This window comes from Lepisosteus platostomus, chromosome 14 (assembly GCF_059453375.1).
Source record: "Lepisosteus platostomus isolate fLepPlt1 chromosome 14, fLepPlt1.hap1, whole genome shotgun sequence".
Classification (NCBI taxonomy): Eukaryota; Metazoa; Chordata; class Actinopteri; order Semionotiformes; family Lepisosteidae; genus Lepisosteus; species Lepisosteus platostomus.
The window spans coordinates 36487898-36506089 of record NC_142624.1 but is presented as its reverse complement, the minus strand read 5'-3'; the positions used below and the strand labels follow the sequence as shown (position 1 = coordinate 36506089).

The following is an 18192-nucleotide window of genomic DNA, read 5'->3' as shown; positions in this document are numbered from 1 at the left end:
AAGGACTAGTAAAAATGAATGCAATACTTGTTATTATAGTAATTTTGTTTTTTTTAAAGAATGCCTGCACTGTTTAAGTAAGTTTATGACATGATTAAGCCAGTATTTCAAATTGCTCTAAATGGCATGGATTTTAGAGTAGAACCTCAATCCACTCGAATAAAACGGATCCAAAGCATAACTAAGTAAGCAAATTAACAACTGTATAATTGTAAAATACTCCTAATATCCAACGGCAATGAACAGAAACAACAGTAAAAATAAAGTGGAAAATGAAAGATTATTATAAAAATTGCACTAGTTTTAAGTGCTTTGAGATTACAGTAAAAGTACTGTATAAAATAAAATCTGTTCTTAACCATTATATTTAAAATTTTAAATTTTATTTTACCTGTAATAACAAAAGTGTGTACTGTATATCATATCAGAGTATATCTGAGTACATATACTATACTAGGTTTGTATATAAAATATTCAAAAGTTTACATGGACAGTGTTTCTTTTTCTTACTGAAAGCCAGTTTTCTTCTGCACTGTTTGGTTTCCTCTGGTTTTAAAACTAAGCAGTGACAAACGAACCAAAGGTGTCCTGAACAGCTACAGTATGCGTATCCTGAGCCCGTGCTTTGCGCTGGGAACAAGGATCATCTCTTTTACAAGCAGTTCAGTTCAATGGGCCACATTCTCCTCGGAAGTCCAAGCGTTTCTCTGATAACAAAATGAATCATTAATGGTTACATCTGTATGAAGTTAATTTAGATTGTATTCTAAACCCAAGCTATCCAGTGAAGGAGGCTTTATTGCCTCTAGATTTTGCCGATGTCTGAAATATTGAAGAATAGGGATGCTTTCGTAACCTAGGTTATTGTGGTACAGTATGGTGTGTGTTTTCAACTAGAAGCTGTTTCTTCCTTGTGCAGGACAGAGTACTACGGGTGTGTACGTACTCAGGCAGCAGCAGTGGTACCGAAACGGAGTCCGAATACGAATTGCATGAGCCTGGTCCTGATGTACTGGTTGGCCAAATGAAGAAACACAACCAAGGTTAGAAAAGATCTATTTAATGTGAAATACCTTATGATTATACAGTTGTTCATCATTCTAACATTCTAACATTCTAACATTTCACTTTGTATCTTCTTCCTGTGTTATTTCAAAGTTTGCTCTACATTATTTAATTTTGGATGTGGTTTTATGCATTAACCTGTTGTGCTTAATGCATATTTGAAAGGAGGTGTAGTTTTGTTATAGTTTAGCATTTTCCACTTTGCCTTGTTTTCCCTATACTATTCATAATAAATCCACTTTGTTTAACATAAGGTTCTTACCATGGGTACATGTACGATCCTGGCCTCCAGGTCATGACAACAGGCACTTTACTAAGCTGATGTGCCCTCTTTGTGATCCTTGCTTTTGATTTTAAAGAAGATAAAACCAAGCAGACAAAACGTTTTTCCAAAACCTGATCTCCATATAGTGCATACATTTATATAAAGACTAATGTAAATCTGGGTTCAGTTATTTAATAGCAAGTGAAAAAACACAGTACCTGACATTACATACAGTAATGTACTGTGTATTGGAAACTAGCATTGTCTTCAAGATAAAGAAACCTGGCATATATGAAATATGAAAACAGTAAATTAGACATTTCTTATGAAGCTAAATTAATCAAATAAAATCTGCTGGCTGTAAAGGTCAGCAATTGTAACTCTAACACTGCCTCTCCAACAATAAACACAGAATCCATTATGACGCAAACTGTTTTCCTCAGTTGACCAAGATGAGCAAGTGGTAAAGAAGATTGTGGCTGGAAACCCAATGTCAATTATGGACTTCTACCAACACAAGGTCTACACACATTATGGGGAAGAAGGACACAAAGATGTCCCACAATACAGCTTTGAGCACAAGGAGTCTAGCACTGACACAATGGCCGAAGACAACCCATATGTGAGTATAAAGATCCGATTTCCCTCTGAAACTCTGCATTTGTGTGGTGATGCTTGCTTGGCAGTTCTATTTTTGCTCATTTTGCTCCTTATTGTTTTGAAAAACAAAAGAAAAATCCCACCACTGAGGTTCGGCTGTACTAATTACTGTTCTACAAGCTCCAGTACACACACCGGGGTTTCAGCAAGTCTTTCTGCGCCATTCTAAAGTTATGTGGCTTATTCTTTTCTTTGTTTTTCCCTGATAATGACTAGATAACATCAGAGAAAGGCTGAAACAACACACTAATTTCTTCTAGAATGCCTGAATTTGTCCCATCAATCAACACTTCCCTCCCCTCTTGTATAGTGTAAATGCATTACAGTACATGACTTGGAAGTGCCCGCTTATGGGATGTAATTCAACTAATAATGGCAAATCTTCATCATTAACATCAATAACCTACAACTCATAGGTCTAGGCTGCTAGACGGGACATGGTGAATTACTTTGGCATCCCACAGATACTGTCTTAGAATATGGAAATTGCAATTGACAGTGATGGCTTTGACTGTCAGTAATGTTTTATGGGAATAACAATAAAAGTAGAAGACATTATGCTCTTGGAGAAGAGTGCAGTTGTCATTTTGTTTAATTCATTGAATACTTGACAGATTTATTTTAAGGAAGTCTGTTGAAGTTTCCACAGTCTACATTATGTTCATAAACAAAGCGCACATGAATTTGAGTGTTTCATTGGATTAAAGGTCACTAAAATCTACACGGAATTCTCTTTAAGTATTGTCTCTTGCTTTTTTGATTTGCTGAAATGTTGTGTGCTGAATAAGTTTGTTGTGTGTGCCATTGGTGGGGTTAATGGACTTTAACCCATCAGAACTCATAGAGTAAATAACATTTTTTTAAATAATGTATTCTGCTAAATGATACAGTAGTTCCTTTACAGTGTTTTGAACATGTTTAAGAAAAAATAACCACACTTCTGCAGAAAAGAGGATTAAAATTGTTCTCACTTTTTGGGAAAAAAACAACAACTTAATTGCATTCGATCCATGTGCTGCTGTGCCTGTTTTCAGTGTCACGGGAGATTTACCTATCAGTGTTTAACTTTACATAATGACAAATGAGAGTCAGTGACCATGAAAATAAAACTCCTCTGTGTCCAGGCACAGTACTATAACCTAAAAGAAATACTGCACCCCCACCTTATCCAGTCAAAGCTGTATTCTACTAAAGATCAGGCTGTGGTGATTTGGGACAATTACAAAGATACTACAGATAGTGTAAAAAACTGTACATGTAAGTCCAATCATATAAAAGATAAATTAATTGAGTAGTTAAGATTTGCAGAAAAAGTGTCAATGGAATATTCCTGCGGTCATCACTTTAGGAATGAACGTGAATTAGATTTTGTTTTCTTGCTTTTTTTTATTCCAGTTTACTTTCTGTTAGATTGAACTGCCTAGCGAAATATACCTATCTCTTTCGGGGGATTGAAAACAGTGTCTTCACAGGTAGTCAGAAAGAGAGAGGTGTCATGCAAGAGGATGAGGTTCAATTAAATGGGAGCCTTAGAGAGGAATGCCACTGAGGTGATGACTTTAGCTTGGGCCTTTTAATAAGGCTTTAGGGTAGGAGGTGCTGCAGCTCCAGCATTGCTGTGCTTTTGATCCAAGTCCCCACAGAAACATGATGTGTCAGGGAAAGAATCAAGTGTATTCAAGCCAGCAGGAGAGAGCAAAATCCACTAACACCACACTACTGTACAATATATAAAACAATACATTATTTTTAGAAGCACCATCTTATAAGATGGGGGGGGAAAAACAAAGACATGACTGAATAGATGTCATAAATAATACTGTTGTTTAGGGTTTTACTGTGGGTCTCATTGCCAGTTGTAAAACTGTAGATTTCATACAGTATCTTTATGGTGAATTTAATACACATTGGCAATTGTAGCTGTTCAGCTAATTTCCCCCCAATCTTTCATTGATAGTCTGACAAGATATTTGTTACCAGCTATTACAGGTTGAATTAAAAGATTTATATGATTAAGGTATGAAACATATGTCTATCAAATATTATCCAGATTTAACTGTTAAATGCCTGCAGTATATTTGTATTCTACTTTTTTACTGAAAAATCAAAAAGATCTCAGCAGAGCATCGAATTTGGCCCGGTGGTGAAATAGCTGCTGAAAGAATAGGCTGATGAATTGGCACAGCTGTGGTAAATTCTCCCCAGAAGCCCTCACGGTGACAGTAAATGCACTGATGTCCCGCAATCCATAACATTGATAGTTCACATTCTAAGCTCAATCATTTCTTACTGGGAAAAATACCAACAATAGATGTCTTACTAAACATTCCACTATAATATTTATGTGCTTGTTATATGTGTATGCATTCCATTCCTATGGTGACGTGACATTATCTCCTGATGTCATCCTTCCTGTTTCTCTTTTTTATTTTGTTTCCTCACGTCCATCAAAAAAAAAAAATCAGTGCCATTATTATGTACAGTAACTCTTAAGGTGGTGTCAGAGACAGCGACTTTCTGCATTATGTCCCTTTACAACTAAAAAACACAGTCATATTATACACTTTGTGCTTTGCAATAATACAGACATGGATATGCAGACTTGTGGACAGATCAATGGTACAGCAAGGTGTACATACTCATTTAGCTTTGCAGCTTTGCATGTGCCCAACGATGTGTCTGACAGTGTAGTCCGTGAGGGAGAAACCTGTGACATTCTGTTGTCTCAGTCCTTCCCCAGCCCCAATACTGCAATACAGTATCAGATACATGTGAATATTGCAGCAGTGAACCAGTTCTGTCGTTTTTCATCTGCATATGAAACAGAAAAGAGAAAGGTTTTGTTAGAAGCTAGAGAAAAAGGTTGCTGATGGTTTGTATATAACAGGGGCTGGTGCACAGACTGATTGTGATCGATATGCATCGCATGTATTGCTAGGCGTTGCGAGCTTATCTGTGTTTGGTATTGTTTTTGTTCTTTTAATCACAGCTGATGGGATTCCATTCCTTTCTGCACACATGAAGATAAAACACACACACACACAAAACAAACACAAGTGGTGGAGCAAGAAAGAGGCACAGGGTCTCTGTCGGTGCTGGTGATAATTTGGGAAGTTTGTTTGGCCCCACAGTGTGATTTTAGTGTCTTTAATAACCTTTCACAAATACTCAGGAGAGTGATGTAAACTTCTGAAGCTGGCATCAGAGTCCTTACGGCCCAAGCTGGCGCCCATTCATCATGGAGACACCTCCTGACAGCTCCGCCAGCGGGCTGGGCTCTTCTCTGGATCATTCCATCCTTTAGTTGATCTTTAACAGAGATTACTGGGAGCCACTCTGACAGTGGAAAATAAGGCAATCCTTAAATCTTGCCCTCAGAAAACAATTGATATTTGAAAGAACAAGCAGTTGAAAGTGTTATTATTGAATAAAAAGCTTTCTTTAATTAGTCATCTGCTGAAGCTTCAGTGTTAATATTGATTTTTGTTTCTCTCCTTTCATTTTATAATATATTAATTTATTAATTGCTCTCCATATTTTGCAATTATTCTTTATCCTGAGGGGAACTGTAAATGCATGTGAATTAGATTAGCCTTGGTGGTATAGAGGGACTTGACAGTATTTTTCAAAGGGCTTTGAACAGGCTTCTTATTAAAGGATGAATCATTGCTTAAAACAGCCAATAAAAAATATTTAAATACAGATCATTTCTTTCCTATATCCTTGTTTTTTAAATTTAATGTATATATGGAAGTGTGGCGGTTCACATTTGAAACATACCATATTTAGTTTGTGTTTATCAGGTTTAGTTGCAAGATTGTCATATATTTAAACAGTTTGTCATATATTTTGCCCAGAAAAGTTTACATAAAACCTAAGCCCAAAAGCAATAAAAAATTAAATTTATAATATATAATATATAGAAACTTTACTTCACAATATTATGTATTTTAAGTGTTGGAAATATTCCTTTGCAGTTGACACGGTCTTGACTCATAATGACTTACAGTATGTTATTAACATGTATTTTTTATTCTAAAGCAAATGATGTGTAAATATTAATGACATGTAAACAATTTTAAACTCTGATATATGACAATCTTGCTCTTCCGTGATAATGATAGTTCTTATCCCACCAGGGAAAATGGCAGATGTTGTTTTATAATTGTCTGTTTTCCTGTCATTGTCATTGTCAAGGATCACTACAAGTTTGTTTTTAATTGCTCAGATCACATAGACTAGGTTGTCTATATTTTCCCAAAATAAAATATGCCCATAAACTCATACAGATAACATAAAAATGCTATTGGTATGAGACTGCTGAAACATTCATATGTCAATGACAAATTACTGACATTGCCTATAGTCTAGCACAACTTTTCTAAGAGATACAGAATGTTTCAATTAGATTTTTCTGTAGAAAGTTATGAAGTTACCTTTTATAACATTCTCTTCTGAACGGATAATGTAAAATGGATTTTTTAAGCAAAGTAATATTATACATTATTATACTTCTGGAACATATTTAAGCTACTGTATATTTCACTTCAGGGCTTTTTTATTATGTAATTCATAAAAATGAATTTAAGCATGAGCAAGCAGGCATTTTTTTCTGCAGTAGCCCCCTAATTTCTTTTGATTTCATTCTCTTTATATATTTAAGAACCACCATTTGCTTAAGGCATCCCAGACACATAATAGTAATCTTTGGTCCCGGGTCTGATTTTGGCCATTCTGTGGGGAAGGTGCTTTCTCTCCCCATCTTCACATGAAGTTTTACCAGGTACTCCAATTTGCTTCCTTCCTCCAAAGCTGTATGTGAGTGTGCTCTTCGGGGATTAATCACTCCTTGTGCCTGGTGCTTCTGGAGTAGGCTCTGGGCTGTGTGATCCTGGCCAGGAATAAGCAGCTTTCTGATAATAGATAGTTAATATCCTGAATAATTCTAATAGATTTTCTTGATAATCCTAATGGATACTAGACTAATAGAAGAGGCGATCCACTTCAACCACCACTGAAGTGTAGAGTCCACCTGGATGGATGGGCTTTTAAAATGCATCACTCACTGCAAAATGTAATTTTAATGTAAAATCCTGCATTTCTGTAAAACCGTTAATTACACAGATTGATTTAAAAAAGGAAGTATTATGTATAGCATTTGTGGTCCACCTTTTTCATAAAAAAATATATTCAGAACAGGCAATTATTCTTTTTCAAGTAGTATTTTAAATCAAAAGCCCTGCATTTCTTTGACAGTCCCCCTCTTATTTACAATGTGTTACCACTGTCCAAACTGGAAACTTAAACTTCAGCAGGACAGATAAGCTCTCATCAATTACACTATAATTCAAGTTCACAAGTGCCGTGCAAAGACACAGGAGGAACAGTTGTGAAGAAGGCCAAGAAAATCCATGCCTATATACACTTTTCTTACACTTGACCAATTGTGCACAGCATCCTGGCTGTTCACGATGCACGATACATCCCAAACCATGACCATTAGGTCCAACATGTGCAAAAATATATGTCCTTCTACAAGTAGAGTCTTGTTTCTCAACGTACCAGAGAAAGCAACTGCACAGCAGGCAGTTACACTGTGTTAGTCTATGTGTCTGTTCTAACACCTGTATATCTTCTTGTATTTCTTTTGTTGTTATAAAGTACTACTTTATTACTAATTGGCTTCATGCAAAATATATTTTTTGGGTTATTTGTCTTCTGAAACATTGACCAGCAACTGATTATTAACGAGGAGTGTCGCCCACAGACTTAGAAAGTTATTGCATTTCTCAAAATTGCTTCCAATCAAGGACAAGGGTTTTCCCCAAAATATAAAGTATTTCCTTGCTTTGTTAAGATGCCGAATCAGAGGAACCCTTGATTGCTGTTCCCCACTGGCACAAACCACAAACACTAATCACTAATCACAATCAAGCTACATAACACAGGGCATCTTTCTTGCCTTTCGTAACTAAGCTGACTGGTGTTTTCATGGTAATTTATAGACGTGAACAAAAAGGTCGAAAAAGATAAATTAATGCATAAATTGCCATTGACTCACTGTGCCTTTGAGATTTAAGTCTTCTTAATTGAATATGCTATGTAGTCTTGAATGTAGCTCACTGGCTAAACGTTCAATGTTTCCTTTTTTACAGTCTCTAATGATCAGTACCTTAGTAGTACACTGCATAATATTTTAACTAGCTATGATTAAAACTAGTAATAGCTATAGTTTCCATTACAAGTACAGGTTAGATTAGATTTAAAGTTTATTTTCAGTATGAAGTGTAGACTTTCGTTGTTCAAAAGTACATTGCATGTACTATCAGAAAGCAGAAGTGAAACGTGATTAAAGAATTATTGAAAACATTGCACTATGAGTCATTTTTGCAAGGAAGCCTCAGGTTTTTCATATATTCTGCAAGATAAGTATGTTTTCCCAATGAGGCTACCAATTAATATCCAAAGTAGGTTTGCCTTTGGTCAGGTGGAAGGTTGTTAGAATATGAAAATTATGCTTGTGGTGTCCAGTTCAGTTTGTATATTTAAGCTTTCAGGATTACCTAATTGTGAAAGTACTCTGTTTTCTTTACAAAGTTCAGTAATAAGTACATTGGTGTGCTTTTCTAATTACTATAAGCAAAAGGAAGTATTTTACCATGAAAACTTTGTACATTTCTGGATATTTAAAAACCATTTCATGCTTTGATCAAAATACCCTGTGACTATAAATGAAATTCATAAGAGTTTCCACTGTAGTATCATAAAAAATGTCCAATATAGATGAAAACGTATGTCCATCTACATTGGGTAATTAATATTTATTTTGCATGACGTAATATCTTAAAAGAAAACTCTTAAAAAACAGAATTGGATGTCTCTTTAGACAGCCAGTTTTCCAGTGATGTGAATAAGATGTGACTAATTAATATTATATGCTGTGATTCATATCTTTGTCCATCATATGTGTAACATGTATAGCCCTGCTGTGTCTCTGCTGGGATTCAATCACGGTTGACTACAGGTTAGAGCAGACACAGTGCCACTCTCTGGACAGTGGTGAACCCCGCTGTGCTCTTCTGCTGTGGGAGAATAGTCTGGTTTTCAAGGGGGTGACATCACTTATTCAGTGCACTGAGCCCTGTTACACTGATGACTGCTGTACTCCGTGGACAGTCATTCATTATTTTGGAAAGGTGAATATACACATGTTGAAGGTCAATGCATAATAATAACATAGTTCCGTTTTTTCCTCAACAAGTAAAGTCACAACTGTCTTGTTACATGATGGTAAGCATTTAGATTAATCAGTCTGTCAAATAATATGAAAAATATTGTTATGCAGCTGAATTAGTGACAGGTCTGTAATATTGCTTTAAGTGTGATTTACAGTATTTCCCAGGGATTGTCCTACCTGCATTTGAGATACTCGGTAAAAACCTATGGGTAGTGTCAATAGGAAGCTTTGAATTGGTTTCTAGTTTACAGCCAACTATAAATATGTGCTGGTATTAGATACCCATCATTTTCTGAATGTGGATGTGATATGTATTACACAAAGATTAATTAAAAAGGTCTCCAGAGAACACTGGAAGGGATAACGTCTGTGTCTATAATTAATTAACACTGTCTCCATAGAAAGACTGATCCCTAGCCTGTTGTACAATCCATCCATCCATTATCAGAAAAACACTTATTCTTGGGAATTGTCATGCAGAATAATACGTCTTGCTAGTCCTTAAACATACTGTAGTTAGACATATCATTTATTTTATTTGCTGTGATAACTGGTATGACCAATAATGAGAATTCTCAACATCCACGAATCACATAAACCCCTTTGCTCTAAAGTATCACTCCAGCTGCTAATTTATTATTAGTCTCATTGTTGTGGGTTCAAATCCCAGTCTGAACATTTAGGGCCATGTACCTTTGAGCACAGTACTGTACACCTAGACTGCTCCAGTAGATATCCAGCTTTACAAATACAAATCAGTGTGGATAAAAGCATCAGTCAAATAGATAGATACTTTATTGATCCCGTGAGGGAAATTGCAGAATAAATAAATAAATTATAAATAATAATAGTAGTAGTATTCGTCACACTGGTGTGATGGTTATAATAGTAACTGTACTATACCTGAAGCAATGAATCTTTTGGAATAAATGGTAATCAATTCCTAACTGTTTAACTAGTACAATATAATATACATTAATTTAAATTCTTACCAAATTTATTTAAAATGGTAAATAAAAAAACATTAAGATAACTCACTTATGACATTCATGTTTAAAGTTGACAGTTGATGCAATGCTGTCCTTTCATTTTCAGTTATCTGGCACAAGATTGCACTCTCTAATCTACACAAAATCAAGAGCTTCTGACCCAACAGTCCTTTATAAAAACAAGTGGATGCCAGAGGGGTTTTGTGTCACGAAATTATACTCAGTCAAGTCTTATAGTTGAGTGACAATGGGCATTTAACAGTGATTAACAAGTCTAGCATTTTCCTGTCAGAGAGGAAGCATTTGATAGAATTGGTAACAAAAGGCATTTAACTGCACTTCTCTATTTAATGCATGAATTTAGAAATATAAGAGCTGAAGATACTGACTGTTTGCTATTAACACTTCCTTCCTGATTGTATTACCGATTGTATCAAAACTGAACATACCAAGCCAATTTTGATTAGTACAGAACCTCAAATATACTGTAGCATTAAGTACCAAACTATAGGCATGAAGAGAAAGGCTTTTTAGGTAACCCACCTTCTATCTACCCAAGACAAATGAAAAGCACTGAGCACTGCTAATTATGCCATTAAAACTTAATAATGGGAATGTTCCTGGTCCCTGAGATGCATATCATAATGTAATTTTAGCCTTGGCAATAGAGGGAGGACTTATTTCATTAATCTGGGGAGTGTGTTTGGTCTCTGTTGGGTAGGTCATGGACTGATACAATGCTGTGATAATGGGATTTTTGTTTAGGACCTAAAAAACAGTATAGTAGACATTCAGCCTAGTGTGAAAAGCCAATGGTAGATTGTTATGAGAACAGAGGCAAAGACATTGTTAACCATAACACAGTTAGAGAACCCTGAATTCTGTTTCTAATTTGAGAAGGCAGTGGAGAAAAGGACGAGTGTAATGAATTACTATATGAACAGCTTCATCATTGTGGGTTACTGTAGCTGCAGAAGAGCTCTTTACTAATACAGAGTGAGACATACCCCTCCTGATACTTTTAAATTTGAGAATCATTCATTGGCAGCATGTTGGGAATAATTCAGCTCTAGAAATATAAACTCTTGCTACTACAAATCTGTTTTTTTTTACTTTGTTAAGAGATTACTTGATCAATTGAATTTAATTTTTTTTAAAGGGTAGAAAATGTAAGAAAATTAAGAAAACAGAAATATATTCTTAAATATTAAAAAGATATCAAGCAACATAAATATTTAAAATATCAAACGGATGCATAGAAGTGTTTTTAAACACTGCACATTTGTACAATACCTCCAAAGATAAAGTATCTATATTGCATTTTTTTCAAGTTCAGTAAATAAACCATCTGTAAATATAAAACAATAAAAACATTACAAAAGTTCTGCTTTCCACTATAGCTAATGTTTTTAAAACAATGGGGGATGTAACTTCTGTTCAGAGGTATAAAATGTTTCAACTGTTTTATTTCAGTTTTTAATTTATGTATTGATTTTAGGGATCTTCTTCAAATCCTCATTACAGGTTTTGTTCCTCATACAGTATGTGACTCACAGGAATCTGTGTTGAGCTCCAGCTCTAGTATAATAGCCAGGAGGAGTTTACATAAGCAGAAGGTGTATAATAAAATAAAAATAATAATAATAAATAATAAAAAGCTCACTACATATTAAAGACTCAGTTCTAAAGGACTGACCAGGTCTCTGTGTTGGTATTTTGTGGTGTTGCTAGGCTTTTTTTTTTTTTTTTTTTTTAATTCAACATTCAACTTCAACTTTGCCAGGAGGTCACTCAGATCACTATGCACACTTAAAAGAGACAGTATATGTAATTCCAACTAATCGATTTAAAAGATAATCTTATAGGTCGCTGTTGGAAAATGGGATTCCCAACAGTGGCTTTGGATAATCCATGTGAAACAACCAAGCTAACAAAGGTAGTGAAGTCCTGCTGACATAGGTTTAATAAGTTTTGTCAATGCAGTAGCAGAAACAAGAAATCCTGGGGTGTCTGGTCTCAGGGATCCTCGGTGAATATTGTTTCTCACACTGTCAAATACAATGACACACCTGACGAAGACTCCACGGCCGAAACGTTGTGTTCTCTTTCTTCTTTTTTTCAGCATGGAATAAACCTATTACTTGTTCCTCTGTAAAATACAAGCACTGTGTTGTCACTCGGCCGTATTGAGAAAACTTGGATTCTACAGTACCCGACAACAGGAACAGCTGTTTTACAAGACACCCCACTGTACTCTATTTGTACAGATGTCAGCTGCCTAACAGTTTCATGATATTTTATAAATTAAAATCTGTATGTGTTCTCTAATAACACAGTTATTTATGTAAGTTCTGAGCCTGATTATTACTTAATTTATTTATTATGGCTGATTGGAGAGTGATTAGGGTACGTTATTCCTGCTATATTAGTGTTGTGTTTACCTACTAGTACATAGGTCTGCAGTCTCCTGTCTAAAGAGCTATCAAATCTCAGTGGAAAAAATGGAAGATACTAGTGTTTTAGGGACACATTAAATTATCTAACCCTAGCAACCCAGTGTGGAATCTACAGTCAGTCCTTTTAAAAACAAAATAAATCTTACAAATGTATAAATCTTACTTTCTAGCCCATTTGGTAGTTAATAACTCATTGATCCAGGAAGCAAGAAAAAAAGAAAAGAAAAAGAAGCTAGGGTACCAGGGTATTAGCAGGGTATTATATGGCTGGGTTTTAAATATCATAGGCTCTGTGTGTATCTGTGTTGCTGTTGTTGTTGTTGTTCGATTCATATTGACTATTCCTTAAGATCTTATTTCCATATACAGTAGGTGATACTCTAGTTTGAATAACTGTTTTTTGTGCATTACTTTATGCAGTGCATTACATGTAATAGACATCAGACTTATTGGTCGATAAATTCTTTTTATCGATAAATTCAAGCGCTTTGAGAAGCCACCTTTAAAGGCGCTATATAAAATAAAGTGTATTATTATTATTATTATTATTATTATTATTATTATTATTATTATTATTATTATTCTTGGTTCAGGTATGTCACCCTTTACATGGATTGGACTGCCATAGTAATTCTGCAGTCCATGGGCACTGCCTCTTTCTTGAGCGACGGTCCCAAGGGCTCTAACTCTGTTTTAAAATTTGGTGATAATTCTGCTCTTTTGCTTTAAAAGCTTTTGTTTTTTAAATGCATTTTCAATGCTTAGCGTACAACACAAATGAAATATTTTCATTTTACATTGGCAAATTAGAGACACCATCACTATGTGTGCTGTGCAGTTTGCAGATCTACAGAAGCACACAGCCTGATTTCAATTAGCTTAACTGTTATAGCATCTGAGTTTGCTGTTCCCTGCAGCTATTTGACTGATGAGCAGCAATTTGTTTGTCCAGTTTTGAGCTGGGCAGACTCCAGGGAAATACAATGAAAATGCATGAAGAAAAATTCAGCTTACTTTAAATTCCAGGAAAATTGCCTGATGGTGTGTTTGAAGTACAATCTTTAGTAGCAAACTTCAATTGGCCAGTTCCAATCAGTTTCTACTAGCAACCATTTAATTGTAAGTGGGTTTCAGAACATTTTAAGTGCAATTGTAATTACCCATATGGCAACATCCCCCACATTTTAGACACTGCCAAACGCACAGTGTATTTGAAAAAAAAAACACAGAATGACATGTTGACTTAAATGTTTTTCTATGGGAAGGCCATTTTTGTAACTTTCAGCATAGTTGAAGTTCGTATAACTCTCTTTGTCTCTAGTACAGTATGTGTACAATATTTCTAGTATTCATACAGGTTAGTCTGCAAGGCAATAATAGAATTGGAATAATGGAAAGTAATACAGGTCAAACCCTAAGAATAACTGGTGTATGCGTGTATGCTTCTGGATTTTCTCAAGGCAGTTGTCAGCGTTGGGCTTGATCCCTGCAGTGTTGTCACCTCTCAGTCAGTGGAAGAGACCACTGCGCCGGATGGCATCTTGAAGATATGAAGTCACCTGGGAATGTGAAACCACATCTCAGCTCATCTACCCCTCTTTAATAATGCCTCAAAACAGGGTTATACTTGGACGGAGGGCGAACACAGTCATCTCCAATTTCAGAGTCAAATTTCAGAAATTATGTTCTTTTAAGTGACTCCTTTCCAGAGATTATGTTTAGATGTGAACTCGTTGAAGCCTATTAGAGAAATGCTTCCACCCCGGTCCGGGGTACTGCCATGTGGGCTAATGATGGAGACAAACAGCTCTCAAGCATTTGAGAATGTCAAACTGCACATGTAAAAGATGTAGTTTTTTTTTCTTTCTGATGACAACTGAAAAGGTTGTTTTTACTGTAAGCAGAAATCTAAGAGCTTACAGGTATACAAATGTTCATTGAAATCCTTTACTGAAGAATTTACGAGCTGAAAGGAAATTATCTTTTCCTTTTTACTCTCTTACCTTGCCATATAAATTTGAAACTTTAATTCTCGAGTAATATTTCATTTTATTGTGTGATCTAAAAAGTGTATCCGTAAGCCACTAAACATAGCCCAAACACACATATCTGTCTCTAAAATATAAAAAACATTGATGAGATGTACTATAAATTTAATGGTTTAGGAGTCTTTGATCCGTTCAAATACTAACTTCATAATAGGTCATCTGTATTAACAAGATACAATACCAAAAGTAATTTTACTTTGCCCAGCAAAAGGGGCATTTAAAAAAAAATTGTAATGCATTTATAAACATATATGATCTTTTAAACATATAAATCTGTCCTGATTCAAGAGAATTACTGCAGTACTCAGTATGTCCCAAATTATCCATAGGAAGATTCGGGATTTTCACATCTCATGGAATCAAGTTATATGAATCCTGTCTCTAGTGACACATGTGGCTTTGTTTCTACAAATGGGTCTAAATTCTATGGCTGGTTAATCACACTGTACATGTCTAAATAGCTGTAGTTATTGTTCCTCAAGTTCAAAGAGATGTAAACCAATTATGCACCACAGCTTCCAAGTACTTTTGTCATTTTTGTCAATCTACATATTGAATCGAAAGTACACTTGTTACATAGCAACTTAAATTTTAAATTAGGTATGTTACACATTTGGTGGAATACATTGTAGGCACACTGTACATTGTAACTATTATAATGTAGACTGCTACTCCTTTATTAACGTGTTGCACGCTGAAGGTGTCCTGATTATTTTATGCTGTGTAATTGTGTTGATTAGGATTTAACTGATTTAATTGTTTTTGATTTTGCTGTGTTATTGCTGTACATCTAAAAGGCTCAGATGCGTAATTAATCATCTAGCTCCTTTTAACAGTGCATTGCCATTATAGTACTATTGTGAATGGCAGACCAGTCCATATATTAACTCTTAGCATGCCTGTCTGTTTTTGTTTTAATAACAGGAAACGAAGCAAGTGGAAGAGAAGAAAGAAGGGCCTAAGATGTCAGACTTTTCTAAAATCTCCCTGGAGTCTCTTAACAAAATCAACAGCAACAGCGGGCCCTTTGTAGAGAAAGAAAGGAAGACGATCAGCAAGGCTGATGGGGCAAAAGATGAACATTGCGGGACTGAAGAAGCTTCTTCAAGTTGCTCTGATAAGCCTGGTGTGGACAATCTGGAATCACTGAGTGATTCTTTATATGAAAGCTTTTCCTCTTGTGCCAGTCAAGGCTCCAATGATGTATAGAGATATAGAGACATGCAGGTACATACGGGGGGGTTCTTCCCTGTGGAGCACTTAATCTAGAAGGAGGAGTTGATGGAATTATAAAAAAGAACATTCCCAGTGTTGCAGAGAATGAAAGCACACTGTCACTGTAAGAGCAGCAATATTTGAAATCTGCATTTCATGGCAGAGTGTACAATTTCTGAGATTTTGGGGAAAATTGCACTGTTATAAATACTGTACAAAGATGCCTGTAAATTCAAATCAAAAATATATTTGTAGCAAAATGAAAGAAAGCAATAAATAGTATTTCGGTGCCATCATCTGGGTTTACAGATTTGTCTAAAATACATGGTTTGTTAACTTATCTGTAATTTCGTTTAAAATCATTAATATTTTAATAGATGTAATCTGGTTTTGGATAATGAATGAGGCAAAAGGAAAATCTCTTCTGTGGGTCGTAGATTAACTGTTAAACAAGGAGGACAGCAAATACAGAAAAACTTACTGGCAGATAATATTGATTAGGCTATAGTTATGCATACCCACTTCCCTCACTTGAATGAAAATCCATAAAAACTGAGTTCTTTGAGAGCGTGATCTTTATTTTCATTGTTGCCGATATAAGATAATAATAGATAATACATCAGAAAATCACTATAGGCTGCTGATATTTATAAAACTGAGTTTATTTTTACAGTTTTTATTTTAAAGGGCATTTACTTATATAGAGAGTTGAAACCAAATTTGAAAGAAAGACAAAGAATTTGTTTGACTATGAAACTGAAGCACATACTGTACTTCTCCTAAATATAGAAAACCAGAGAATCGAAGGAAGTTAAACCAATTTTGAAAGGACGAGCTTCCATTATTTTTTTGGAAGAATGATTGACAGCAAGATGTGGCTTTCAATCGTCATTTAATGAACCTGGCTGGACCAAGTGAAAATATTTGTTAAAGTAATTTGGGTTTTTAGATTAGGGATGTGAGAGATTACTTCAAAGTTAGGGTAACTTTAAGGAGGGTATAGTGTGATTGAGGTATACCATCAATCGTTTCAAATTTACTAGTTCAGAAAGACTTTCTTAATAACAGTACAGCTAATGACATTCAGATTTTCCAATGCACAACATAGTGAGGTATGTGTACTCCAATTTACCTTTATCTTAAAGAAAACAAGAAATACTATAAACATTTTTACACACTGGAATTTTCACAACTGTGCTGTCAAGTCAATGTGAAAAAGTAGGCATGACAAAGTTCTTAATAAATTTGTATAGAATACTTTTTATGCAGAATATATTACTAGCTTCTACAACAACAGTACAGATTTGCAGCCGAATATCGCCTCATTTCATTTTCATTGTCATTTCTATTCTGTTTTTATGTGTAAACAGTGCTCTTTGAAGTGCTGTTTGTTAATAATTCTGTTACAAGATCAGACACAAGCCATCAGGGACTGATAGCATGCACAAAAATATAGATCCTTAAATTGTATGTGACAATAGTTGCTTTGTAAACTGTTCTTTGTCTTGAACAGTTCTTTTAAATTGTTCTGTTTTTGTTTTTTGAGAAACCTGAAAGTGTGAAGGTCTGTAAATCTTTTATTTTAAATTGTTGTTCTGTAAAAACTATTAGCACAACCAACATCACCTTAACTCATAATGTTCTGGGTTTTTTTAAAGTCTTGACCAAAATCCACATATACAGTATACAGATCACTTTAACGGTGCTAACAAAGAAAACACACTGTATTTCATTTTTTTTCTATGAAACTGTGTTCATATGTAAGGAGAGAGTCTATTTCAAATGACAACTGTATTTTTCTAGCTGTGATGTATTTATACCTACTTTTGTATATGCAACTGTAAAGTAGCGTATTGTATTATTTCTGAATTTTTCCATTATTGTTAAATTTTAAGATAATATGGTACCAACAGTGTTACTTTGGTAATTGTGCAATTTTTTGCTTTTACAGTAGAATTTTATGCCATATTTTATGTAATGATGTTGTCATAAATAAAATAATTTCTGTTTTTTTTTAAGTTTTAAAAATGTCTGTAATTGGAAAGCTGTTTTATTGTCATTCAGTTTTTTTTCAGGATATTTAGGGGAAAATGTATAGCTATATGTATATATAGATACATACATTATAACTCTGTAAACTTGAGAATGTGAAGGACAGTGTCACTTAATTACACCAGATAACATCTGGAAACGTACAGTATGAATCATTACAAAAGGACACTAAACACATAGATAAATCTTCAGTTGAATAATACTT

At 34.8% G+C, this 18192-nt stretch overlaps 1 protein-coding gene across 14 annotated transcripts in view; it reads left to right on the top strand.

Annotated features, from left to right (window-relative positions):
- LOC148649414 (nck-associated protein 5-like) overlaps positions 1-17963 on the top strand; it is a 263578-nt gene extending 245615 nt beyond the window's left edge. For 13 of the 14 annotated variants that reach the window (XM_088606030.1, XM_088606032.1, XM_088606033.1 and 10 more), the window contains 3 exons: positions 920-1043; positions 1774-1952; positions 15645-17963. In XM_088606030.1, coding sequence (XP_088462156.1) covers positions 920-1043; positions 1774-1952; positions 15645-15929 — 588 coding nt within the window. In that variant the 3' untranslated portion in view covers positions 15930-17963. Of the gene's footprint in view, positions 1-919; positions 1044-1773; positions 1953-15644 lie in introns of those variants that run through there. The other variant, XM_088606041.1, reaches the window with a different exon arrangement.
- The last annotated feature ends 229 nt before the right edge of the window (positions 17964-18192 follow it).